A 25,795-nucleotide genomic window follows, 5' to 3' on the forward strand; every position below is an offset into this window, starting at 1 on the left:
GGGGTGGCAACTCAAGCCAGTGTTCCACATGTCCCCCAATTGTATAGACCATGGACTGACCTCTGCAATATAGCATGTGAACATTCAGTAATGTGCAAGCATTACTTGTACAACAGTGGAAGTAATGTACTTGCTCATTTGGATGGTTCTTTAACTAGACTGCTTTAAAAACAGGAAGGGAAAGAATTGCTTGGTAGTCAAGTTGAAACAGCCCTGACTTAACCGTTTTAGTGCCAAGACTCAAAATAGTAACAGGAAGAGTGAAAACTCTGTTCTCTGTGTTTTTTGTTTTGTTTTCTGAGACAGGGTTTTTCTTGTGGAGCATTGGCTCCTTGGCTGTCCTGGCCTCACTTTGTAGACCAGGCTGGCCTCAAACTCAGAGATCCACCTGCCTCTGCCTCCCATGTGCTGGGATTACAGGCATGCACCACTGTGTCTGGCTCTGTGAGGTGTTTTTGTTAAATTAGCCAGGCTGGGACATAGCTCAGTTGGTATAGTGCTTGCCTAGTATGTATGAAGCCTTGGGTTCAGTCCCCAAAACTCTATAAACAAGGCATGACAGTCCTGCAATCTCAGCATGGGGAGGATCAGAAGTCCAAAGTCATCCTTAGGTACATAGAGTTCAAAATTGTCCTGGGCTGTATAAAACTGTCTCAAAAGAAAAAAACAAACAAAAGCCTTACTAGCTTAGTACTTGAGAAACACTTCAGATGGAAACTTGTATTTTTCAAGACAGGGTCTCATAAGGCTCTGAACGCATGAAACTCTTTATGTAGATCAGGTTGGCCTCAAGATTGCAGAGATATATCTGCTTCTGTGTCTTGAGTGCTGGAATTAAAGATGTGTGCCACTATGCCCCCTGATCAAATGAAAACTAAGGAGCTGAGTCCTGCTGCATAGGTCTCCACACCATCAAAGTGTACTGTTAGATGTACTACTGCTAGAAGATTCTGGTCCTCCAAAACAAAGGAACAGCATCAGCTGCCTCTGTCCAAACTCAGTCCCAAGGACCCTCTGAGAGGAAGTGTGCTTTCAGCATTAAATAATTTCTTCAAATGACCACAACACAGTTTTAAAACCAAAGTCTAAATCTAGACACTGGTTCTAGTGGCACACACAATCCCAGGATTGGGACGTGGAGGCAGAATGATTGAGTTCAGGGTTATCCTTGGCTACATACTGAATTTGAACCCAGTTTGGGTTATATGAGACCCTGTCTCAAAAACAAAACGACGTAAATCCTCGAGTCCATCTCCTTGTTAGTCTGTACTTAGTGAGGCGCCATTCAAGAAAGGCACCTGTTTGCCATTTCCAAGACTGCAACCCAAGAGACTGAGTGTTCTGCCCACCTTCCACCAGTCTTGGTCTTGTCTAATGAGCCACCCTGTGGCTGAATGCCAAGGAGATGCTTGCATGTGGACCTCCACTTTAAAGCACTGAAGTGTGTGTGTTTTCAGTATCCAGATGGCCAAGCATGGTGACAGCTTTTCTTAGTGCATGGAACAGTATTTGTTCATCTTAGCATCTCCATGTTGTGGCAGGGGTGCCAGCATCAGACCACCACCCAGCCTGGCTCTTGTACTCCATAACACATTCATCCTTGGTGCCTGAAAAACAGCTCTTAGCCAGCCAGTCAACACTGGTGCATCTAGAACACTAAGAAGCAACAGCTGGTGAGGAAGCCACGAGGAGAAACACAGCTGTCAAGGTGTCTGTAAATACATGTAACAGACAGTGACAAACTAAGGCAGGCAGTGGCATCTTTCTGGTTGTCACAGCCTCAAGCAAAATCACATACCCTCTAACACGAAATGGGGAGCATGATCTGAAGCCATTGACCACAGCCAACAGGCTGCTGCTTTGTGTCAAAGACCTGGGCAAAGAGGCTGACACAGGAGTGGCACACTACAAGCCTTCTTTGGTTACCTGGATTTTATAGGGTTCCTTCTTGAGAGACTTCAGTGGTGACAGACCTGAGTGCAAGGAACACAACATCTAACAGATGCGTACATGGACTGATCCAGGTCCAATCCACTGCAGATTTTTTAGGAGTAACTTAAAGAAGCAGCAGTAACAACCAGGCTTCTCCTATTTAAAGAGAAAACTTTTTTTTAAGGTCTCACATTTTCAAGACTGAGCATTCCATGCACACAACAGGAACAGCTGCAAGAGGAATGCCAGAGAGGCTTGACAGTTGGCACCAGTGGGTCAGGTGGGGACTAAAAGGTGCCTCCTCCCTGGCTCAAAAGTTCCTTGAAGGGGAAAGGGACTCACATGGAGATGATTGTGAGGACAGACATGTACTGGGCCTGCCTCCCAGATGCCTGTAAAGACAGCTACCAGGAGCTCGTACGAGATATCCTTGCCCCTAAGTTCCAGTCAGCACACCGACTAGCCAACCAGAACTCTGTTGTCACCAAGCACACAGGCCCTCAGGAGAGGTAACACAGTATCTGCAAATCGTCCCAGGGGAGTCAGTTACTGTTCTGGCCAACAGGAGCCAATGGGCAGCTCCTGCCATGCACAGTGGTGACAGCCTTATGGCCTGCTTCACCTACAGCTTCCCAAGGTAGTTCTCAAACTGGCTATAGCTGTATGGCATCTGCTTCATATGCAGATCTAGTGACTACTGTCCACAAGGACCTCAGGGACCATTAAGCACTTCCATGACAGTGGTGAAGATCGGATGGGGCCACTTGTGGTCTGCAGCCCCCAGAGCCCACATGTGTGTGTCTGACTGGCCAGAGCATTGTTCTTCCATGTCCTTGTTCAGGAGTCTCCCCTCAATTACTAGGTTCCAGGAAGCCAAGTAAAGGGCCTTGGTCGAGGTAGATGGAGGCCATGGCTATCCTGTTTCCTGCCACATCATCACAGTTCCCTGGCTGATTCTGCCACTCAGATGTCATTTGGGCTTTGGCTACTTAGCCTCATCTTTTTCAGCTCCATGGGCTCTGGAGCTTTCTCTTCCTGCCTAGACTGCTGATCCTTAGAAAATTAAAGGGCACACCCTTAATTGGGGCCATTTCCCTAGAGAACCAAGAGCAGCTGCTGCTGTTCTTCCAGCCACCTCTGGAGAGCCAGGCACCACCTCTGCTCAGCCCACTTCACACACTGCTCAGGCCTATGTGGAAACTACAGTTGCCACCTGTTTTCTTCTTGCTGACACCACAAGGCTTAGCACTCCAGCTCAGGCAACCATTTAGTCACACCAGCCTTTCTCCCTCCCCATACCCTGAGTCACAGGTCTTGGTCACAGTGGCTGGAATCCTTAGATTTTGTACAAAAAGCTGGGGACATAGTCAAACCTGAGCAGTGGGCGGGCGGCCCCAGGTGACTCCTGCAGGTAGTGCAATTTCAACAGCTCAGCCAGGTACTGAACTACTCTGATGTCCTCATTGACTAGTCCCAGGTTAAGCTTCAGGAAGCTGGTCTGTCTGCTGGCCACTGCTTCTCGTGTCTCCTCACTGTGGGCAGGCAGATGTAGGTGGTGGCAAAAGGTGTAGAGGAATGCCTTAGAGCAGAGCTGGGTGAGCATGCTCTGGACATGTAGGTAGTAGGTGCTGCCCCGCTTGATCTGAGTGCGATGGTCAGCCAGGCGGGGCACCAGCGTACCGCTGTACAGGGGACAGCGTAGGGTCTTGTTGTCCAGGTCCAGGATGCTTGTATAGCGGCTGTACCGGCTCAGGGTATGAAGAGTACCCACACTGGAAGGGGAGGCCACTCTGAAAAAGATAGGCCAAGGTCAGAAAAAAAGGCAAGGGTTACAAAAATAGGTGACAGCTGCTTAGGAGATTAGGCTCACTGTCTCCAAACTAACTCCCATCCAACTAGCATACACTGGCTGTACAGGAAGTTCAGATGCTTTGGTCCCTAAGATCCTGGCAATCTGAATCCTGATGGCCTCACAAGCATCTATTACTTGCCTAAATGAGCCAAACTTCCAGTGGTGCTTCAGAACCATCTGCCTGTCTTTTCTCCTCCTGGAATTACTCACACCAGACTGAAGCACACTTGGGCTTTCTTCATCTCTGGGATATTAGCTTGGTCAACCTCCTTTGACCCTTTCTGAGCCTCATCTCTAAGATGGAGATACTTCTTCCTGGGGTCACCAGAGTAACAAAATAAGTCACCTTAGGATGAAGCCTGGCCTTTAGTTGGGTGCTACCACTCTGAGCCATAACCACCCAGTGTGGTGACTGCTAAGGGATTCTCCATTCTGGAGGCCTTGGGCCCAGCAGCATGTGTTCCAGGGTGAAGTGGAACAGGCCCAGTGCTCAGCCTCCTGAGGCTGTTCCCTGGCTCCTGCCCCCTAGTTTCTGAGTCCTGACTCAGAAAGGCATAAGTTCCTTTTCTTTCCATTTCTGTTCTAAGCATGCTTTCCTTAACACTGGGCTTCACTTTAATGCTCCCCTCCCTGCTGGGTGGCTGCTTGCCCACCATGTGGCTGACCTTCATGTCCAATTCAGAAAGCATGGTGCTGAGACTCTCTCTTAAATTTCCACCTTTGGATCTGTAATAAACTTCTAAAAACTCAAAGCAAAACACTCCCTGTAAAAAGAGCAGCCTTCCCCAAGGGTAGGGCTAGAGTAGGAAGAACAGCGGCCTGCTGTGCATGGACCCTAGCTTACATTCCAGCATCACAAGAAAACAAAAGAGCTCTCCTTCAGAATGGTCTTCCCAGCGGGACAGCAGTGGCTCACACCTTTAGTCCCAGCCCTCAGGAGGCAGGGGACATCAGAACAGTTTCCAGGACAGCCAGGACTACACAGAGAGACCCTGTCTCAAAAACCAAACCAAACCAAAAACCACCAAAGGGGGAGGGGGAGGCAGTCTTCCCACATGGGTAGGGATTCCCACCAGAAGACCTTCATCAAACATTTAGGGCTTATATAAGACATAATACTATAAAAAAAGCCACTAGAACCACAATTACTTTTGCCTTCTTGGTGCACTTAATAATGATTAATTAAGCATTACTAGCAAATCAGGCCGTGAACTGGGAGCTGAGACTGTGATGAAGAATGTCCCAGAGTCTTGTCTTATTCCTCTTCATGGCAAGCTGGACTTGAAAGAAGAGTGGGACCTGGGGACTGTGGAAGGCCTGAAGACCATGACAAAGGTCAGGATTCAAATGGCAGGACTCACAGGCCCTAAACCCAGAACAAGTGGCACTGCATGTACAGCATACCCCTTTAACAAGGGAGAACTGGGGCCTGTAGGCAAGAAACAGCTTCAGTTCATGAGGACAGTAAGAGGTCTGAAGAGTGTCCCCCACTCACTACCCCCACTACTGCCTCAGTGGGCTGCCTTACCAGCCACTGCACCCCCGCCACGGATCTTGCTAACTCCACACCAACTTCTTTACTCCCACTGAAGGGCCCAGGCAAATCTTGAGCTCAGCAAGTGCAGCTCAGCTCCCCTTTAGGCTCAGCCACAGTTCCCACCTGGCAGCCCCTCTACCTCTGTTGTGCTGTTTCAGCTATTGGAGGTCTGTACCTCCTACAAGGACAGCATAGTGCTTCACACCAATGTGAACTGGAGTCAGAAAGAACACAGGATCTTCAAGTCCAGTCACTCTCTGACTTTACTAGACCAAGACTCCAGTTCTTTCCTCACCAACTGAATCAGACTCTGACTGGGAATTCTCAATTGACCCCCAGGAGATGTGGATATAGGGTGTCTGCCTGGCATTCGCAGGCCCTGGGTCCTATCACTAACACCACACAACATACACAAAAAAATTAATTCTCCCAAACAGTTCTGACATGGAAGTGGGGAGGGGTCAAGATAGGCAAGCAGTTAGCAACTGTGAACCCCCTGCCCCATGACAGAGAAGGCAACAGAATCAAGAGTGTTCTGCCAAAAATATGAACAGCTAGTTGGGTTAGCCATTATCTAGGGAGCAAGCTTCCCTTTCCAGCATTCACAGATCAACCTGTTTCATCTCTTACTGTCTAGGGCTCTTCCCACCACCTGGAATCAGTTACCTCTGTAGGCCAATAAGCTTCCACTTCTGAAAATCCATGATATGCAAAGGGGAGGAGATCCAGTGCTTCACTGGCTTGGCACAGCAGCCATAGCTGGGCACAAAGATGGACAATGCAGTCACAAGCTTTCTGACTATGCTTTCATCTTCACCCAGGACCACAAGTGTCCTCCCACTGAGCAGGGAGTAGATGGCTGGGTGTGCAAAAGGATACTGACGGATGAACTTTAAGGCATTCTGGCCAGCTCTCTTTTTGTGTCTCTCAGAGGATAGGCCAGCAGGGTGAGCAGAGAGGCTTCTGTCTGAGCTGGCGGAGGCCACACTGCCCATGTAGCTAGCAGTATCGGAGTAGTTATCCAGGCTCGTCTTACTAACATCTCGGCTAGCCAGAAGGCAGCGTGGATCCAGCTCATAAGCTGGGAACATTTCACATATGTTGTCTCGGGGAGAAGGGTCAGTGTTTTCCATGACAACGTCCACATGGAGCCCTTGTTCCTTCTGCAGGTAGCGCTGTGGAGGAATGCTCACCACACCATCCTCTTCGGAAAGAGTGGAAGCTGGGGTGGGCAGAGGCACCAGCTGACCTTCACTCTCCTTGCCAATACAGCAGCTGGAGTCTATTTGGGATGGGGTATTTTCCAAGTTGCCCTCCTGAGTTTCACCCAATTCTGGTGGGCTGACACTTGCATGGAAATGGATGGCCCCCTCATTATCTGCATAGGTCTCTTCCTCATTAATGGCACTTGGGTAGCTGGCCTTAAAGTCATCAGGAATGAGGGCCTCAGAAGGGCAAGTGCTTAAGACTTCAATGCTGTCCTCACTGACTGTCCTGTGGCTGACCGCTTTGCTGCGGACCACACGGGGGCTCAACGGCACCGTGAGGCTGGCCTGGCTGTCGGATTTGGACAACACAGAAGAGGACTTCTCAGTGCCCAGAACCTCAATGCTTTCCCCACTGCTGATGCTCCCTTTCATATCCATGTCCAGGTAGTCCAGGTTTTCTTGAGGGTCAAAACTGCTTGACTCTGTTGCCTCCACTTTCTTGTACTCTTCATCTCCAAGTTCCTGATCCATCTTGATCAACACAGACTCCACACTGGACTTGTAGGAACCAACACTAATTAAGACTTTAGGAATGGGGCATTCTTCCACAGGCCTAGAAGGCAGCCCGTCCTGGCTGGGCCGAGAGGGCACATTCTCTTGCTTCTCTATCCTGTCATCAACCTCCATAAAATCTTCGAAGAGGAAATTTGTTATGTGCTGGTGTTTTCGAAGTGCTCTGTCAATCTGACTGGTCAGGAGGTAGCAGAGGTCTCCTCTGAACATGTGTTCAATGTGGCTAAGCTGGGCAAGGGTCTGAGTGAAATACTCGGTGTCACAGAGTTCCTCCAAGGTCTTCAACTTCTTGTCAAAGCACTTGGTAGACTTCGCTTTGATGAGTTTTGGGGTATAAGATGGCCTGCAGGTATAAAGGTCTGCGTGAGCTGGCTCCTCAGGATTAGGGGGAGTGGAAACCTGGTCAGCCTCATCTTGGGATTGCTCCACACCACCAGGATGCAAATCAGGTACCTTCATCTTCTGACGGGGGTATGAGCGGATCTGCTTCAGCAAATCTTGATGCTCAATGATGGACTTCTCCACATTGGCCAGCTCATTGGCTTTCTCAATTGCCTGAGATGAATAAAAACCTTTGTCATTGGCTTTCTTCTGGATCTCAGTTTCTGTGTGCAGCACTGTCCTGGTGTAATCCAAGTCTTTCAGCTTTTTTTCAAGCTCCCCAGCAAATGCCTTCCTGTTACCCATCTTCAAGCACTCTGATGCTTTGGAAAATTCAGCTGAAAGCTCTTGGAACTGCTGCATGATTTTATGCTGGTCTGCGGAGATATAAGCCATACAGAAGGGTCTGACAAAGCCCCGGGCCTCTAGGTCATATAAGGTTAGGTGATGCACATATGCAAACGCCCCTTCCTTAGAGTCTCCCAGTACCACTTTAGAGTCCTCCACAAAGTTCAACTTCGGGTAGGCAGAACCAGGAGGATGACCGACGAAGGAAGCCTGGTAATCCACGGACATGATCCGCAAGGAGAAGTAATTGAGATCAAAAGTGCCAAAAACTTTGGTGTCATTGGGGATGGTCAGCAAGGGTTGTGGTCCCACCTGCTCAGAGAACTCGGAAATAAGGATGAAGTCCCTGGAGAACTTGGCCCCAGAAAGTTTAGACCAGGGGTTAGCCCCCTGGCTGGCATAGGGGAAGAGAGGAACTGAGTACTCTTCAGGCAAGGCAGGCTCATTGTAAGGTTCTTCCTCATACTCGTCTTCCTTGGTGAAGGCTACCACATCAGGGGCGCTGATCATATTTCCTGAAATATGGAGAGTACATTGAAAAGAAATGTAAAATAATCCGGGGTTAATTGGCAGGAAAATCACGCCTCTGGATGAGAAGAGGAAGTTCTTGTGGCCTTCTTTGCACTTGCAGGGGTCCTGAGCTGCCTCTCACACAACCAAGAATTCCAGTTCCTGCAGCTTCGCGAGTTTTGGGACCTGGGAAGCCTCATGAACTCCAAAGCTGCAGGCCCAGATGACGGAGGAGGCTGGCTACTCTCCGGCTGTTTCCCCGGCTGGCCCAAGGTTTCTGAACCGAGGTCACTAGCACTTTTCGGAACCTACCGGCGACATCAACAGCCTCCACTCTGATCAGGTTCTTAATCCTGGCTACGGGTTGCCGCAGAGTCAGTCAAATGGGTCTCCCCCCGACCTAAGAACAGAAACTGTCGCGGCTCCTTGGACGCTACTGTCCTAAGGAAGCTACCGCGGCACCGCCATCTTGGTATCACATGACTCCCAAGCGTCAGCGTTTCGTGACCCGGAAACACTCATCAGACTTCCTAGAAAGTGTCTTCTTTTAAGAGGCCCTGACGATCACTCCCTCCAGAGAACGAGTCCCATTAACTAACCGCTGTCCTAAAGAAAAGAAAAGTAGAGTACAGTGGGGTGAAAGGGAGGAGGAGAAACCGTGTTGGGAGAGCGTGTCCGGGCCGTGAGGCATTCTGGTAGTTGTAGTTCGACGTTGCTCATAGGCACGGTTAGCGGAAGTTGTCTGTGAGCGCGAGTTTAAGCGGGACTCTGAAGTGTGGGTTTCTGGCAGGGTCTTGGAAAAGGTGCATTATTAAGCTGTCTCGGGGAGGGGTGACTTGTGGATTCTCCTCTCGGTTCCCCAACATGCACGGGCACCCGTAGAGTTGCTGCCGGCGCAGGGCCTAGGGAATGATTTTCCCAGTTACCCTTTTAGCGTTCCAGTGGCAGCGACGGCTTGGAGGCCGTGCCTTGTCCCGTGCTGCCATGGAAGTGGCCTTCCGAGGAGTGCGAAAAGTTCTGTGCGTGGCGGAGAAAAACGACGCCGCCAAGGGGATCGCGGATTTGCTGTCCAATGGTCGTATGAGGCGGGTAAGAGGCATTTCGGTTCGGCTTCCAGGGGGAACGCCCACAAAGTGGGACTGCGCGGTGGTTACCCAAAGCCTAGGCTAAAGCGACTCCGCCTGTAACGTCGCAGAAGCCCCCTCCTGCCCTTCTTCACACCCCAGGCTCTCCTTTGACTTCAGGCCTTTTAAGGCATCGATAGTTCTTTGCCTGCTTTCTCTGTCTGATCGTCTCAAATACTTGTGGATGATGGGCATTATGTGGGTCTGGAGCGATTGAGGAGACATGTATTTTACAATTCTTCTTTGGTGAGCCTGAAGTTCAGTTTAGTTGGAAACCGGAAACCAAACTCCTTTGACTTGACGTTCAAATCTCACTTATTGATCCTATGCCTGCATTGTGCAGTCCCTGTGACTTTTGTCTCTGTCACCCTGGGGTACACAAACACTTAAGGTTTGAGAACTAGAGGGGAATTCAGCAGCTACTTCCATAGATTGATTTTGAACTACACAAGAGAGGCCTGTCTCCTGACAAACGAGAAAGGGAAGATGAGAAGGGCAAAACCACAGAACTGTTGCATTATTGCTCAGCTGGAGGTCCTTCCAAAGAGCGGTTCTTTTTTCTTTGAAAATACTTGGATCTCTAGACCTCTGCTTCTGGTTCTGAAATTATATGTGTTGGGGCGGGGGGCAAGGTTAGATGGGCGCTGGCAATAACTTCACTTCTTTAAAATGTTGAATATCTTTGAGTAATAATATCTTTATCAGCCCTGAATGGTGGTGCACACCTGTAATTCCAGCACTTAAGGGGCAGAAACAAATGCATTTTTGTAAGTTTGAGGCCAGCCTAGTCTACAAAGTGAGTCCAAGCTACACAGAGAAACCCTGTCTCGAAAAACAAACAAACAAAAACAAAATTTCTTTCCCTTCCTTTTTGGAAATAGGGTCTCACTATGTAGCCCTGGCTGTCGTGGAACTTGCCAAGTAGATCAGGCTGGCCTTGAACCAATGAGATTTTTATTCTGTTTGTTTTTTGTTAATATCTATGGGTGTTTAGCCTGCATGTATGCCTATGTACCACATGCATGCCCACCAAAGCCAGAAATGGGCATCAGATCACCTAGAACTTGGAGGTACAAATGGTTGTGAGCAACCATGTGGGTATCAAACCTAAATACTCTGGAAGAGCAACCAATGTTCTTAACCATTGAACCATCTCTCCAGCCCCTTAACTGTCTTTTTAAGGAGTCTTCCTCCCGCTCCCCACGCATAGTGTTCCCCACTAGGCCAGGGATCTCTCTCTCTCTTTCTCTCTCTGTCTTTTTGTGGTTTTATTTTTTTGGGACATGGCTTCTCTGTGGTGTAAGCGCTGGCTGTTCTGGAATTTTCTATGTAGACCAGGCTAGGGATTCTTAGTAATGTATCACTTAGAAGGCATCTACTGAAGGCTGGAGAGATGGCTCAGAGGTTAAGAGCACTGACTGCTCTTAATCTGAGCTTAATTCCCAGCAACCACATGGTGGCTCACAACCATCTATAATGAGATTTAGTGCCCTCTTTGGGCCTGCAGGTGTATATTCAGGTAGAACACTGTATACATAATAAAGAAATAAACCTTAAAAAAAAAAAGAAAGAAAGAAAAGAAAAGAAGGCATTTACCGAAACCAGAATGCCAAAGCTGGAAAAGAAGATTATTGTTGCTTTGCTGATACCAATGAGTAGGTGGGAACTGAATCTTTAAAACAGTATTTCATTCAGAGAGCTGGCAGTGTTAGGTGAGTTTTCCACCTCATCTCCAGCTGGCAGATGAGAATAAGAATAGGGGTGAGGTAGAACAAGAAAGACCGTCAATTATTAGGGAGCTCAGTCTTGCCCCCTGGTCAGCCACATTTTGAGACTTGTGTAGTTCCGTAAGGAGAAGTAAGAATTTAGCTGTAGGAAGAAATAAACAGTGAGAAATTAGATGACCTCAAACAGCTAGAGCAATTGTTACTTAATGACAGAGAGGTGGTGTTTGTTTTTCTGACTAGGTCATGATCAGGGCACAGAACCTAGGCACTCAGTGACCAGAGTTCAAGAGAATAAGCATAACTTGCTTAGACCTTCAAGCTAAGGTCTTGAAACTGATCTCAGTGTTCCAGGAAGTAGCTCTTTGGGAATTTCAGAAGGCCCAACACCAAACACCCAATCCTTGAAATCTTGATCGCCTTGCTCCCACCTTCCAATATGATTATATAAGTATGACAAGATGCACAGCACTAATCCACTTTCTGTCCTCCTGGATTTGCCTGTTCTAGACATTTCATATAAATGGAACCAGACAGAGCATGGCCTTTTGTGTCACATTTATTTCATTAACGTTTTTCTGAAGTGTATCCACATTGTAGCAAATATTAGTACTTTGTTCCTTTTCATGGTTGGACATTTTATTAGCTAGATGGATCACTATGTGTTTACGAATTTGAGTTCCTTCAGCTTTTTGCTTATTGTAATTAAGACTGTTGTAAACTGATTTGCAATTATGAATAGCTATTACAGTTATGGGAGTTCTACGCGTGGGATTGCTGGGATGTGTGGTAGCTATGCTTAACTTTTTCAGGAACCATCAGACTTTTTTCCATATGCTTTAAAAACACTTGTTTGTTTGTTTGTTTGTTTGTTTTTCATTCTGGTGCTGGCACCCAAGGTCCTGTGCATGCTCAGCAACCATCTACTACTAAGCTACAGCACTAGCCCTACACTTTATCATTTATTACTTCATTTAGAAATAATAAACCAGCTGGGGGGAGGGGTGGCACATGCCTTTAATCCCAGTAGTCGTGAAGCAGAGGCCAGTGGGTTGCTGTGAGTTCACGGCCCACCTGGTTTCAAAGCAAGTCCAGGACAGCCAGGGCTACACAGGGAAAGTCTGTCTCAAAAATATTTTTTTATTTATGTTTATTTTATGTTCATTAGGTTGTTTGCCTGCATGTATTTCTGTGTAAGGGTGTAGGTTCCTCTGTAATAGGAGTAACAGACAGTTGTGAGCTGCCATGTGGGCACTGGAAATTGAACCTGTGTCCTCTGGAAGAGCAGACAGTGTTCTTAACCACTGAGACATCTCTCCAGCCCCTTGATCCACTTTTTTAGTTCATGTTTCCATATTGTATTTAGTCTGTCCCACCACATCATTTTGGCATATGGAGATCTATTTGTCCCAGCGTCATTTGTTGAAATTTGTCCTTTCAGTGGACGTGGCACCCTTGTCAAAGATCAATTAGCAAGGAAAAACCTGTAATCCCAGCATTCAGGAAAGAAAGTTTGAGGCCAACTTGGGCTATATAGTGATGCTCTATTAAAAAAAAAAATCACACACACACAAAATGAGGGACTATAATGAGACAAAATGAGGCACTAGGTGTTGCTGTAGAGAACCCAAATTCTGTTCACAGCACCCATGTCAGATGGCTCACAACCATCTCTTCTGGTCTCCTCGAGGACCCATACACATGTGGCACACACATACACACATTGATTTTGATTTAGGGGGGAACAAAACAACCACAAAATGGACTGGGGAGATTGTCAATAAAACACTTGCTACAGAAGCATGAGGACAAATGTTGCATCGTAAGTGCCCACATGAAAAGCTGGGTGTGGCAACGGGCAGCTGTAACACTAGCGCCGGGAAGGCAGAGACACCTGGGGCTTGCTGACCATCCAGTGTGGCTGAATTGGCAAGCTCCAGGTTCAATGAGACCCCGTCTCAGACAAATGACCCCTGCCCCTTACACATAGTGTGGAAGGTTTCAGTCAACAAAGCAGGCTCTGCCATTCAACTATACTCTTAGTTCTCATGATCACTACAGGGTGTTTTATTTGTTTGTTTGATTAAATCTGATGTTTAGTTATTGTAGTGTAGGCTTAGATTTTTCAAACACTATTTAAGGTTCTTAAATGTCTTTACCTCCCTTCTGAACCCCATCTTAGGTAGGAGATTAGTAGGGAAAGGGGCTGTAGACCTCTTTTATCTACTGCCTGCTGATAAGAGTCTTTGGGTTCTTTGGGAATTACCAAACTCAGTCCTCAGGATACCAGCAGTCTAGTTGAACAGCAAAGCATCAGCAGAAACACCAGTCAGCAGTAGCTGAACGATTCAGTAGAAGCGGCTAGACTCTGCCCAAATGGTATGAGTCCTCTGAAGCAGCAAAACTCTGCCAAAACAGCCCGAGATGTTCCCCAGATCATGTCTGTCTTTGAAGTCCAGGGAAGGGTGCAAACTGTTGCAAAGAGTAGCAGTGCAGAAGTGCAGAGTCTGTGGGCTTCTATTCCTTCTCAGAGTCCACACAAGGATGCTTTCCAGCTCACCAAAACCACACATCACGCACATCGTCTTTTCACAGGGGTTGTTTTCCGAGGGGGCAAAACATTTCCACATCCCACACTGGGACCCAAACAGAAAATTTAGTCACATGACACAACTGAGTTTCCAAAGAAACCAGAAACTTCCACTTGATTGTAGTTTCATAGTGAGTTTTGAAATTAGGAAGCTTTACTTTATTTGACTTACTCGGTTGGTGTTTATTTTATTTTTATTTTATTTTATTTTTTTTGAGACAGGGTTTCTCTGTGTAGCCTTTGCTGTCCTGGACTTGCTTTGTATACCAGGCTGGCCTCACAGAGATCTCCCTGCCTCTGCCTCCCTGAGTACTGGGCAGCTTTACATTTTTTTAGGATTGTTTTTGTCTTACAGAACCATTGTAGTTCTATATGAACTTTAGGATCAGCTTTCTTAATTTTGTACAAAATACTATTAAGTTTTCATAAAGAGGCCAGTGAAATGGTTACATTTATAAAAGTTTTTAAAAATGTTTTTCAGAAGGATTAGAATTTGTGTCTGTTGTTGTTTGAAGGTATAAAAATTTCAACCTGACACAGTCTAGACTCACCTGGGAATAGTCTCCATAAGAGATTGTATAGGTTAGGTTTTCCTGTGGGAATATTTGTAGGGTTTACAAGGTTTCTCTGTAAACCTCTGTTTCTCTGTTTACAAGGTTTCTCTGTGTACCCCTGGCTGTCCTGGAATGGCTTTGTAGACCAGGCTAACCTTAAATTCAGAGATTCACCTGCCTCTGCCTCCCAAGTGCTGGGATTTCCCAGTGGCGTGAGCTGCCACTGCCACCACCACTGACCAGCCTTCCTTGGTAAAGTTAACCCCTGCGCATTTTGTTCTTTTTGGGAGCACTGAAGAGGGTACAGAACCAAAGGCATCGTACGTGTCAGGCGAGTACTTTGCTAACCAAACTCCTAGATATTTTTGAGGGGTTATCATTAGGAATAGAAATGCTTTGTGTTTGCTGTTCAAGATGTGTGCTGTCTGCTTGCTATGCCAGCCATCAGGCCTGCTGCTGCCACACTATCTTCTCCATTCTGATTCCTAGCCCTCTGGAACCATAAGCTGAACTTTTTTCCTGTAAGTTGTCTTGGTCATGGTGTTCTATCACAGCAATAGAAAGGTACCTGTAAGTTTTGTAAGGTCATGCATATGTGGCAGCAAGCACTCCTAGTCAAGGAAGATCAAGCTGGCAGAGTTTTCTGCGTTTATCTGTGTTAGCTTTCGGATATCCTTTTGGACCTTGAAAGCTGCTACCCGTTATCAGAATGTACCAGCAAGGGGAAACAGGCAATCTACACGGGCAATCCTCCTTCCTACACAGAGTACTTTTTTGTAGGATAAGGAAATATGATGGCTATTTTTCTCTAGAAGCCATTTTCACTATCTAAATTTAGCTAGGATTGAAGTTAGAAAAGTACCAGATCTCTCTTCCTTTGATGGTCTGGATTAAACTGATACAGTTTTGGGTTACCTTGTTACCATCTGTAAGACAAAAAGAAGATACACTGAAAAGTCTTCCTAGCTCCTTTGTCTTCTCTAAGACATCTTCTGCAGATTTTCCTGTATTTTTCCATTCTCCTTTCATGAGCAACCACAAGGAAAGGAGAAAGGCCACACTCCAACAGTGATAACCTGAGTTCCCTGTAACCCATCCTCCCTTATTAGCAGCCATGAGGAAGGGAAGCCTATCAGGCTAGTCACTTTCACCCACATGACTCTACCCGACTTTAAGGCCCTGTGACTTTGATGAATTCTTTCTGTATTTTGCCATGTAAACTTATTAAGAAGCAGCCAGTGTGCAGGGGAAAGCTGCCTGTTTTGGCGCACCCTATTGGAGGTACAGGGGAAACTCTTTTAAGTTTCCTTTAGAACCCAGTTAGTACATTAAGGAAAACAATGTTCCAAAACCAACATCCCATCATGGAGGTCTTGTATTACCTCCTTAGTCTGATATAGAAAATGTATTAGCCTTATCACAAGGCAGTAGGGCACACAAAAAGTGTACATGAGCATAGTCACATCTTTTAGATTTTTTTTAAAAAGGTACCTGAGTTAGGTTAGCATAAATGTAGCAGGAGAAGAATACATGTGGAACAGGAGAAGGTGGCCTGAGATTTGTAGCCTAAAAATGGTAAGGTCCTGTGGCATGCCCAGAAGGGACTTGTAGGCTGGCCTTGGATTTGAAGTTGTGGCAATCTTCCTGCCTCAGCTTTCTAAATGCTGGGAGTATTGCCATGGCCAGTTCACAGTAACGATTTTTGTATTGTACATGTACTCTGCAACTTTGCTGGTTTTGTTTATTACCACTTATCAGTTCTTGTTGCTGTTGTTATTTCTTTGGGATTTTTCACATATGAAAGATTGATTTGGGCTAGGATGTAGGGGTACATGCCTTTAATCCCAGAACTCAGAGGCAAACAGATTTTTGTGAGTTTGGTGCCAGCCATTGCTGCTTGGTGAAATCCCATCTCAAAAAAGATCATGTTAAACTGGGCACAGTGACACAGATCTTTAATCCCAGTATTCCAGAGACATAGGAAAGGGAATCTCTGAGAGTTCTAGGCCAGCCAGTGCCACACAGCAAAACTTATCTCAAAAAAAAAATTTTTTGTCTGTAAATAAAGATTCTTTTTCAGTCTTGTTGTCCTCTATTTCTTTTTCTTGCTGGAGTGTTCTAGCTGGAACACTAGTACAGTGTTGCAGAGCAGGGTCAAGAATGGATGTACTCATGTTGTTACAGGTCCTTGGCTGGTTTGTTTGATTGTTTGCTGAGGCAGGGTTTCTCTAGATAGCCGTGGCTGTCGTGGAATTCACTCTGCACATCAGGCAACCTCAAACTCAGAGATACTCCTGCTCCTGCAAGTGCTGGGACTAGGCTCACGTGCCGTCACACACAGCTAACTTAGTTTTTATTGTGTGTTACTGGAGATTGAACCTGTGGCTTTGTGCATGCTAGGCAAACTGTCTGCCATTGAGCTACAGACCAACCTGTTTAGTCTGTATGGGTAGGAAGTACTATTTTAGTTTGTTTAAACTTGGTCTCTGTAGCACAGACAGGCTTCAGTCTTACAATACTTAGCCCCTTGAATGCGAGACTGTCAAGACGCATCTCGCTTGTTGATTTTTTTTTCTTTTTTTTAGTATTCCTTTCTTCCCTTCTCTGGGTATTGCTCAGTCTTTATGTTGAGGAGTCATTTGTTTTAAAATATGATGTGAATTTTTTACATATTTTTCTGTGTTTCACAGAAAGAAGGCCTTTCTAAATTCAACAAGATTTATGAATTTGACTATCACTTGTATGGCCAGGTAAGTGCTAAAATGTTTCCATTATAAAGCTGACATAGAAGACAGGCGTGGTAGCTAGCCTATAATGTAATCCTAGCATTTGGAAAGCTGAGGCAGGAGGGTGATTTTTACCTTGCAACCTGGCCAGGTGTCTTAGTTAGCGTTACTGTTGCATGATCAAAACAATGATCAAAACAACTTGCGGGGGGAAGGGTTTATTCGGGTTAGGTTCCATATCACAGTTTTATCATCAGAGGAAGTCAGGACAGAAACTCAAGCAAGGCAGGAGCCTAGAAGAAGCCACGGAGGAGTGCTGTCTGCTGGCTTGCTCAGTCTGCTTTCTTATGGAACCCAGGAGCATCATATGGGGTGCTACAACCCGTAATGGACTGGGAGCTCCTCCACCCATAACTAATTAAGAAAATGTTCCACAGCAGGATCCTTCCCACTGCCTCCCTCAGCAGGGTTTCTCTGTGGCCCCAGCTGCCCTGAACTCACCCTATAGACCAGGCTAGCCTCCTGAGGGCTGGGAACTATGTGTCCTGCCTAGTTTGATGTCAGTTTTACATAAGCTAGTCGTTTGAAAGGAGGGAACCTCAACTGAGAGAACAGCTCCATGAGATCCAGCTGTTGTGTGGTAGCGGCAGCGACGGCGCACACCTTTGTTCCCAGCACTCAGGAGAGTGCTAGCTGTTATAACTGTCAGCAAGCGCGTAAGGCAAGCTTGAGGCCCTATGCTTCGGCCCCAACACAATGCTGGAATGTGTGTAGTTGAGAGATGAAGTCCTCAAATCACTGTATTTTAGCGTCTTTCTTGTTAAACAGTAGACACAGGACCATAGTCTATATAAAAAAGATCTCCTTATGTTATAAAATTATCCGAAATGGGGCTCTATAGCACAGCTGGTAGAGTGCTGGCCTAGCACCCAAGACACCCTGAGCACAGTCTATAGCAAGCTGTGTAAACCAGGCATGAAGTCGCATGCCTATGATCTCAGCACACAGGAGGCAGAGGCAGAACAACAATGCTTCAAGACAGTCTTCAGTTACAAAGACTACATTATCACCCGGAACTACAGACCAAACAGAAGCAATGGAGACATGACTGAGAGAGAGAGAGAGGTGGTCTCACTATGATGATTTTGATTTTGTAGAGTTATGTTTATATTCCTTCTCCATTAGCTGTGTTTGTTCTTAGTTCTCTTCATTGTTCTTTTCATTTGAATTATTTGGCAAAGTATAACTACAGAGAGACTAACTTTAGTTTTTGTTGTTATTCAGAATGTTACTATGATAATGACTTCAGTCTCGGGACATTTGCTGGCTCATGATTTCCAGATGAAGTTTCGGAAATGGTCAGTACAATTAGTAGGGAAAATTAGTTGGGACACATATTACAGGGATTTTGAAGCATGTTGATGTTACCATGTCATTTATAATAATTTGTAAATATTAATTCATAATACTAAAGTTACCCAGAGCTATATATATGACCTGCCATAAATTTTTATCATATTTTGGAATAAGTATCCACTTTGAGGTGTTCCCCTAAATATAATTCAGTGAAGTCTGGGTTGTGCTTATTCTGCTACAGATGTGCATAAGCAGATCCTAGAGTTTCTTCTTTGTATCTCCTGTTAATCTGCTTGGGAGTGTGGACATTGCGCTGTGTTCTTTTTCGAGACAGGGTTTCTCTGTGTAGCCTTGCCTGTAGATCAGGCTAGCTTTGAACTCACAGCAATCCACCTGCCTCTGCCTCCCTGAGTGCTGGGATTAGAGGCATGTGCCACCATGCCCAGGTCTTTTCTCTCTCTTTTGATCTGATCTTTGTCTGATCTTTCCAAGATCTGGCATGCGCTACCTTGTCTACCTTGCTTGCTTGATTTCTTTATTTTTTTTTCTTTCGTCCTTTCTTTTTTCTTTCTATTTATTTATTGCTTTTATTTTTGTTCTTGCTGGGGTTTGTTTTTTGTTTTGTTTAAGTCTTGGTCTGCTACTCTGCTCAGGCTGCCTTTCAATTCCTGGGATCTAGTGATTCTTCTGTTTCAGCCTTTTGAGGGGCTTCTCTAGGCCTTTCCTATGGGAGGACCACATGTGAGCTGGCTGTTACACTTTCTTAGTGAGGAGGCCTCTCTGCCCCATGCTGGTAAAGGCCTTTGTGTCTTTATTTCTATTCTAGGCAGAGCTGCAATCCCCTAGTCCTCTTTGAAGCAGAAATTGAAAAGTACTGCCCAGAAAATTTTATAGACATCAAGGTGAGATCTTTGGAAGGTATGCAGCCCTGGGATTGAACCAACCAGAAGTCATTGAACTGAGTGATTTCTATTATTTTAACATTAGCATTTCCCACCGTTTATTTGTTTGAGACAGGGTCTCACTATGTAACCTCGGCTGGCCTGGAATACACAGACCTTGAAACTGATAGAGATCACATGCCTCTGCTGGGATTAAAAGTGTATACCACCATGCCCAACCTGTATCGTGACTTTAAAATACTATTTCCACCTGTTTCATAAATGAACTATTTTGTTTTGGTTTGTGGACAGGGTCTTGCCATGTAGCCCAGGTTGGCCTCACCCTGCACAGATACTCATGTCTCCCAAGTGCTGGGATGACGGGCATGAGCCACCATCTAGGATAAAGTAAAGTGCCCAAGGAAGTCAATAAAGCCTTTAAAAATGAAATTCAAGGAATAAATATTAATAAATGGTTAATTCTAGCCCCCATCTTGCCCTCAGGTAAACTATAGAAAGCTTCAAAGTAAGATGAAGCAAAATGGACCCACATCTCTTCCATGGGAAAGGCAGGAGGATCATTGCAAGTTCAAGGCCAGTGAGGACTACTTAGCAAGCCCTTGTCTTAGAAAAAGTTACAAAGTATAACTGATTGTTTAAAAGTAAACTGTTATGAAGCAGAGGTAGGCAGATCTCTTGGCTTGAGAACAGTCTGGTCTACATAGCAAGTACCAGGCCAATCAGGACTCCATAGTGAGACCCTGTCTCAAGAAGAAAAACTTTCAGGCTGGCAAAAGTCTGGTGACCTGTGTCCTTTGCCAGGAACCAGTGTAGAGGTGGAAAGAAGGCTTGAGGTGGCTCAGTGCTAGGAAGTGTTTTCTGTTCTTCCAAAGGGCCAAGTTCAGTTCCCAGCACCCAGGTGGGCAGCTCTTAAGTGCCTGTAAGTCCAGTTCCAGGGGTCCAACATCCTCTTCTAGCCTCTGAAGGCACCTACACATCTGTGGTATATATTCACACAGAAACACACACATATGCACAAGGGAAAATACACAAACACACACACACACATATATATATATATATATATATATATATATATATATATGTGTGTGTGTGTGTGTGTTTGTATACACACACACATACATACATACATACGTATACTGGCTCTGTGCATGCTCCTCTTTGGGCAAATTTGGGTTCGATTGATGTCACACATATCAGCTTATAACCACCTGTAACTCCAGCTCTAGAGGATCCAGTACCACTGGCCCCTTCAGGCACCTATATTCAAATGTGCACCAACCCACACACCAACATGCACATATACACATAATTAAAAATAATAAAAATTTAAAAATGTTTTTTAAGGTGAAAGGTTAGAACTGACTATGAAGTTGTCCTGTGGCAGCCTTACAATAATACTAAAATAATAGGGGTGGGGTGGTAAGTGACCAGTTCAGGACACTTAGTTCTGCTAACTGGGAACGTTTTTAGAATTAAACTCAGGGAAGCAGGCCTGAGAATGAGCTCAGTTTATAGTGCGTTTCTAGTATGAATGAAGCCCTGGGTTAGATTAGTCATCATACTCCATTAACTGGGTGTGGCAGCATACACTGTAATCTCAGTGCTGAGGACATGGGGGCAGAAGGAGCCAGAGTTGAAGATCACCTACTAGGAATCAAGCTCAGGGACAGCCACAGCTTCGTGAGACCCTGTCTGGGGAGGGGAAACTGAGGAATTTACTCAGTGACTAAAACCTGATCAGAACCACTGGTGCTAGAAGTGTCTGATAGCTGAGATTTTGTCAAATCGATAGAGTTGTGTGAAGCCCTTGGCCTTCTATGCTCACACAGGTCTGGAGGATTGTAGCAGACACCACCATGAGCAATTCTCTCTGCTCTTCCTCTACCACTGTCCCACCCTCTGCCACCCCTCACAAAGTCTGAGTGCTCCAAGACCAGCGATGATCGCAGTCAGATTTCTTGATGGACTCTTTTGTTGTTTTGTTCTTGGTTTTGTTTGAGGTTTTTTGTTTGTTTGTTTGCTTTCTATTGTTTGGATTTTGTTTTGTTTTTAAAGCAGGGTTTCACTTTGTAGCCCAGGCTGGCCTGAAGCTCACAGCACTCTACCTCAGCCTCCCAGATGCTGGGATTACAGACATGGGCCATGTTGCCTAGCTAAGTGAGATTTCTTTCATTTAAATTTTTCTTAATTTTTTATATGTATAGGTACTTTGCCTTGAATGCATGTCGGTGCACCTATGCATGCCTGGTGCCCCAGAGGTCAAAAGAGGGTCTTATATCCCCTAGAGCTGGGGTCACAGATGGTTGTGCTCTGTGGCTTCTGGAAGAGCAGCCACTGAGCCGTCTCTCAGCCTCCTAAGTCAGATTCTGTAAAGGAGCCAATTAATTTCCCTTTGTTCTGTGCTCATTGAGCTTTCCCCTCGTAACTGCAGAAGACTCTGGAACGAGAGATTCAGCGTTGTCAGGCTCTGGTGATCTGGACGGACTGTGACAGAGAAGGGGAAAACATCGGGTTTGAGATCATCCACGTGTGCAAGGCTGGTGAGTCGACTGCTGAGCTTTTCTGCTTGGGAGTCTGTCTCAGTTAGGGGTATTGTTGTGAAGAGACACTATGAAAACATTTAATTGAGGCTGGCTTACAGTTTCAGAGGTTTACTCCATAATTGTCATGGCAGGAAAGATGGCAGCATGCAGGCAGATGTGGTGCTGGAGAAGGCTGAGAGTTCTACACTTAGATCTGCAGGCAGCAGAAGGACAGACTGCCATACTAGGCATATGAGACCTCAAAGGCTTTCTCCACAGTGACACACTTTCTCCAACAAGGTCACACTTCCTAATAGTGCCACTTTTTATGGGCCAAGCATTCAAACACCAGAGTCTATGAGGGCCATTTCAAACCAGCACAGGGGCTTTAATGTCCAAATTTCCCCATACACAGGTCCTCCTGAATCATTCACAGAACCACACATAGATGTACACATACACATAATTAAAAATTATAATAATAATTTTTGTTTGTTTTTGAGATAAGGTTTCTCTGTGTAGCCTTGGCTGTTCTGGAATTTGCTCTGCAGACCAAGCTGGCCTTGAACTCATAGAGGTCTGCCTTTCTCTGCCTCCTGAGCGTTGGGATTAAAGGTGTGCACCACCACTGCCTGGCTATAATCAAGTCTTTTAAAAGTTAATCTCCCATATTTTTATGATATCTGACTAAATAATTTTAGAACTGAAGCTTAGTGATAGGAGTGTTTGCCTATGGGGCCAGTGAGATGGCTCATCAGGAAAGAAGAGACATGTCTGACACTTGCAACCACATACATGTTGAGGGCACATATATGCAGACACTCAAACTAAGTACATAAATAATATGAAAATTTTAGAAGGGTGAGGGATGATGGAGCACATTAATCTTCACATTTAGGAAGCAGAGGTAGGCAGATCTTTGACTTCAAGGCTAGCCTGGTAGATATATAGCACTTCAGGCCAGCCAAGGCTATGTAGTGAGACTGTGTCTCCAAAAAAAAAAAAAAAAAAAAAAAAATAGTACTTGGGGCCTGGAAAGATGGGTCAGTGGTTAAGTGCACTGGCTGCTCTTGCAGAGGACCCAGGTTTGGTTTTTAGCAACTAGATGGTGGTTCACAGCCAAATGAAACTACAATTCTAGGGGATCTGATGCCTTTTTCTCACCTCTGAGGGCACCAGGAGTACATCTGGTATGTGTGTGCACACAGACAAAATACTCACACCCATAAAATAAATAAACCTGAATAAAAAGGTGCTTCCCTTCTATGCATATGAGGCCCTAGGTTCCATCCTGCCATAGCTCTGCTTATGTGAGGAGGTGTGGTGTGTGTGTGTGTGTGTGTGTGTGTGTGTGTGTGTGTGTGTGTGTGTGGTGTGTGTGTGTGTGTGTGGTGTGGTGTGTGTGTGTATGTGTGTGTGTGTGTGTGTGTGTGTGTGTGTGTGTTGATTGAATTTAAATAGTTCTAACATGGTCAATGATTTTAGCTAACTGAGAAGTGGTGAACAGCCTATCTCTGCTTTAAAAGATAGTTCAGTTTTCCTTAAAGGAAAGACCCTTAAAGAGTTTTATGTCTGAATCTGTAATGCTACAGAATCTAAATGTATGAACTTTATTTTGTTCCCGGAGAAACATAAAGATCCCTCAGTATAACCCATAACTGGGCCAGCAAGGTTACTCAGCAAGTGAAGACATTTATCACACAAGCCTGGCAACCTTAGTTCAATCCCCAGAACCTGTGTAAAAGTGGACAGAGAGAACTGACTCTGTAAACTTGTCCTCTGACCTCCTGAGTGTCATAGTGTACATACACTCATAGATTACACAATAATAGTTAGATTTTTATTATTTTTGTGGGTGCTTTGTCTACATGTATATCTGTACCACTTGAGTGCCCTCACAGGCTAGAAGAAGGCATCAGATCCCCCTGGAACTTGAGTCACCCACAATTGTGAGCTGATGTATAGGTGCTGGGAATCAAACCCAGGTCTTGTCAAAGAACAGCCAGTGCTCTTATCTGCTGAGCCATCTCCAGCCCCCTAAAAAATTTTTGTAAGAGATCCCTTAGCTGTTCAAGCTGTTCTTTTTCCAAAATTTAATAACCCAAAAGATCCAAATAAGATTTAAGTTCCAGAAAGTTCACCTAAAGGATCTTAGTTGATAGCTGAAATTAATCCCACTGTTATTTCTGACATAATTAAATATTATAATATAAAATGTTATAAATGTTTCTCTCATTGCTATTTGTAGTTCATTAATTTAAACTAGTAAGTGAAAGGCGAACCAGCTCTTTGTACTGGTTTGCCTGGGTATCATGGTGGTTTAAGTAAAGCAGTTGCTTTGTTACGATCAAGTCTGGCATCCGTGCTTCCTCCCCGCTGCAGTAAAGCCCAGTCTACAGGTGTTGAGAGCCCGTTTCTCTGAGATCACGCCCCATGCTGTGAGGGCAGCCTGTGAAAACCTAACTGAGCCCGACCAGAGAGTAAGTGACGCCGTGGATGTGAGACAAGAGCTGGATCTGAGGATCGGTGAGGAGCCAGTTGGGGCTGCCCATTGCCTAAGTGCTTAACACCGTTAACCTGGTGTTGAGCTACGGAACAAAAAATAACTTTGTTTATTCCTTTCTCCTTCCTTTTCTTCCTCCACCCTCCTTTTCCAGGAGCTGCCTTCACGAGGTTCCAGACCCTGCGGCTCCAGCGGATTTTCCCTGAGGTGTTGGCAGAGCAGCTCATCAGCTATGGCAGTTGCCAGTTTCCAACACTGGGGTTTGTGGTGGAGAGGTTCAAGGCCATTCAGGCTTTTGTGCCAGAAGTCTTCCACAGAATTAAAGGTAAAGCCCAAGGGGACTGCAGAGCTTCAGTAAAGGCATGGTTATTGTTCTGCCTGGGTGCCCTTTGCCCTGCCTCCTTACACTTTTCAGAATCTACTGGAAGGCCCCTTACCTATCCAGAGCTCCTCACTGTATCACAACCCTTTGATTTTTCACTATGCTACAGTGTTTTCCATCTGTCATATGGTGGCTTCTCTGAGACAGCCTCTGTTTGTCTCTCTCCAATACAGTAACTCATAACCACAAAGATGGGACCGTAGAGTTCAACTGGAAAAGATACCGTCTCTTTAACCACACAGCTTGTCTTGTCCTTTATCAGCTGTGTATGGAGGTAAGGATCTTTGAGAGTGGTGATCTAGGAAGCATTCTATACTCTCCCCAGCAACCTGTTCCTATTGGCTGAGGCGATCCTACCCTATTCCCACACAACTATGCTTGCTTGTTGGCTTAGACTTTACACTCCCAGGGCCTGCAAGATGCCTCAGTGCTGCTGCCAAGTCTGAAAGGCTAAATTAAATATCTGGGAAGCAGATGGTAGAAAGGAGAAAACCAGTTCTTAAAAGCTGCAGTCTGTGTTCCACGTGTGAGCTTGTGTGTGTGATGAGTGCACATCACTTTTGGGGGGACAAGCATGACTAGAAACCCATGAAAACATCACCAAAATTGTGTAAAGTGGTGCATGCTTGTAATTCCAGACCTCGGGAGGCTGAGACGAGGTCAAGGGCAGCATAGTGTATGAGTGAGATCCTGTCTCAACCTCCCCAAAGTACAAGTATTAGAAATTAATGTGCTTCATAGACAGATACTGACATGAGATTACCTTCAGAATGAGCTCATTAGAGTTATAAACTATGGCCATGGCTTAATGATGCTCTTAAGATGAGAGAGCACAGCCAGGCAGTAGTGGCGCACGCCTTAAATCCCAGCACCCAGGAGGCAGAAGCAGGCAGAGCTCTGTGAGTTTGAGAGCAGCCTGGTCTTCAGAGTGAGTTCTAGGAAAGCCAAGGTTCCACAGAGTAACCTTGTCTCAAAAAAAAAAAAAAAAAAATTGGAAGAGACTTAGTGCCATACGATAGGCAGCATGATAGGGTCTTGAAGGAAGGCCTTCAATTCTGGAGACAAATC

The 25,795-nt window shown here is 45.5% G+C and overlaps 2 protein-coding genes across 3 annotated transcripts in view; one reads left to right on the forward strand and one right to left on the reverse strand.

The window, feature by feature from the left end:
- Positions 1-3,260: 3,260 nt before the first annotated feature.
- On the reverse strand, positions 3,261-8,800 carry Smcr8 (SMCR8-C9orf72 complex subunit). The gene is made up of 3 exons (XM_055594089.1): positions 8,654-8,800; positions 5,988-8,346; positions 3,261-3,722 (listed from the first exon to the last, which is right to left on the reverse strand). The coding sequence occupies exons 2-3, from the start codon at positions 8,339-8,341 to the stop codon at positions 3,269-3,271; spliced, it is 2,808 nt and encodes a 935-aa protein (XP_055450064.1). The 5' UTR covers positions 8,342-8,346; positions 8,654-8,800; the 3' UTR covers positions 3,261-3,268.
- Positions 8,801-9,041: 241 nt separating this feature from the next.
- Positions 9,042-25,795, forward strand: part of Top3a (DNA topoisomerase III alpha) — a 34,113-nt gene continuing 17,359 nt past the window's right edge. Inside the window, exons 1-8 of one of the 2 annotated variants that reach the window (XM_055594102.1) lie at positions 9,042-9,430; positions 17,024-17,083; positions 18,344-18,417; positions 19,242-19,317; positions 21,752-21,860; positions 24,225-24,368; positions 24,500-24,670; positions 24,901-25,001. In XM_055594102.1, coding sequence (XP_055450077.1) covers positions 9,251-9,430; positions 17,024-17,083; positions 18,344-18,417; positions 19,242-19,317; positions 21,752-21,860; positions 24,225-24,368; positions 24,500-24,670; positions 24,901-25,001 — 915 coding nt within the window. In that variant the 5' untranslated portion in view covers positions 9,042-9,250. The remainder of the gene's footprint in view (positions 9,431-17,023; positions 17,084-18,343; positions 18,418-19,241; positions 19,318-21,751; positions 21,861-24,224; positions 24,369-24,499; positions 24,671-24,900; positions 25,002-25,795) is intronic. The other variant, XM_055594103.1, reaches the window with a different exon arrangement.

This window comes from Psammomys obesus, unplaced genomic scaffold (assembly GCF_907164565.1).
Source record: "Psammomys obesus unplaced genomic scaffold, mPsaObe1.curated_primary_1811, whole genome shotgun sequence".
In the NCBI taxonomy this organism is placed as follows: domain Eukaryota; kingdom Metazoa; phylum Chordata; class Mammalia; order Rodentia; family Muridae; genus Psammomys; species Psammomys obesus.

Coding starts and splice junctions, on each gene's coding strand:
- Smcr8 (XM_055594089.1), bottom strand. CDS start 8,341: ATGATCAGCGCCCCTGATGTGGTAGCCTTCACCAAGGAAGACGAGTAT. Junction 3,723..5,987: donor AAGCTTATTGGCCTACAGAG/GTAACTGATTCC, acceptor TATCTTTTTCAG/AGTGGCCTCCCCTTCCAGTG.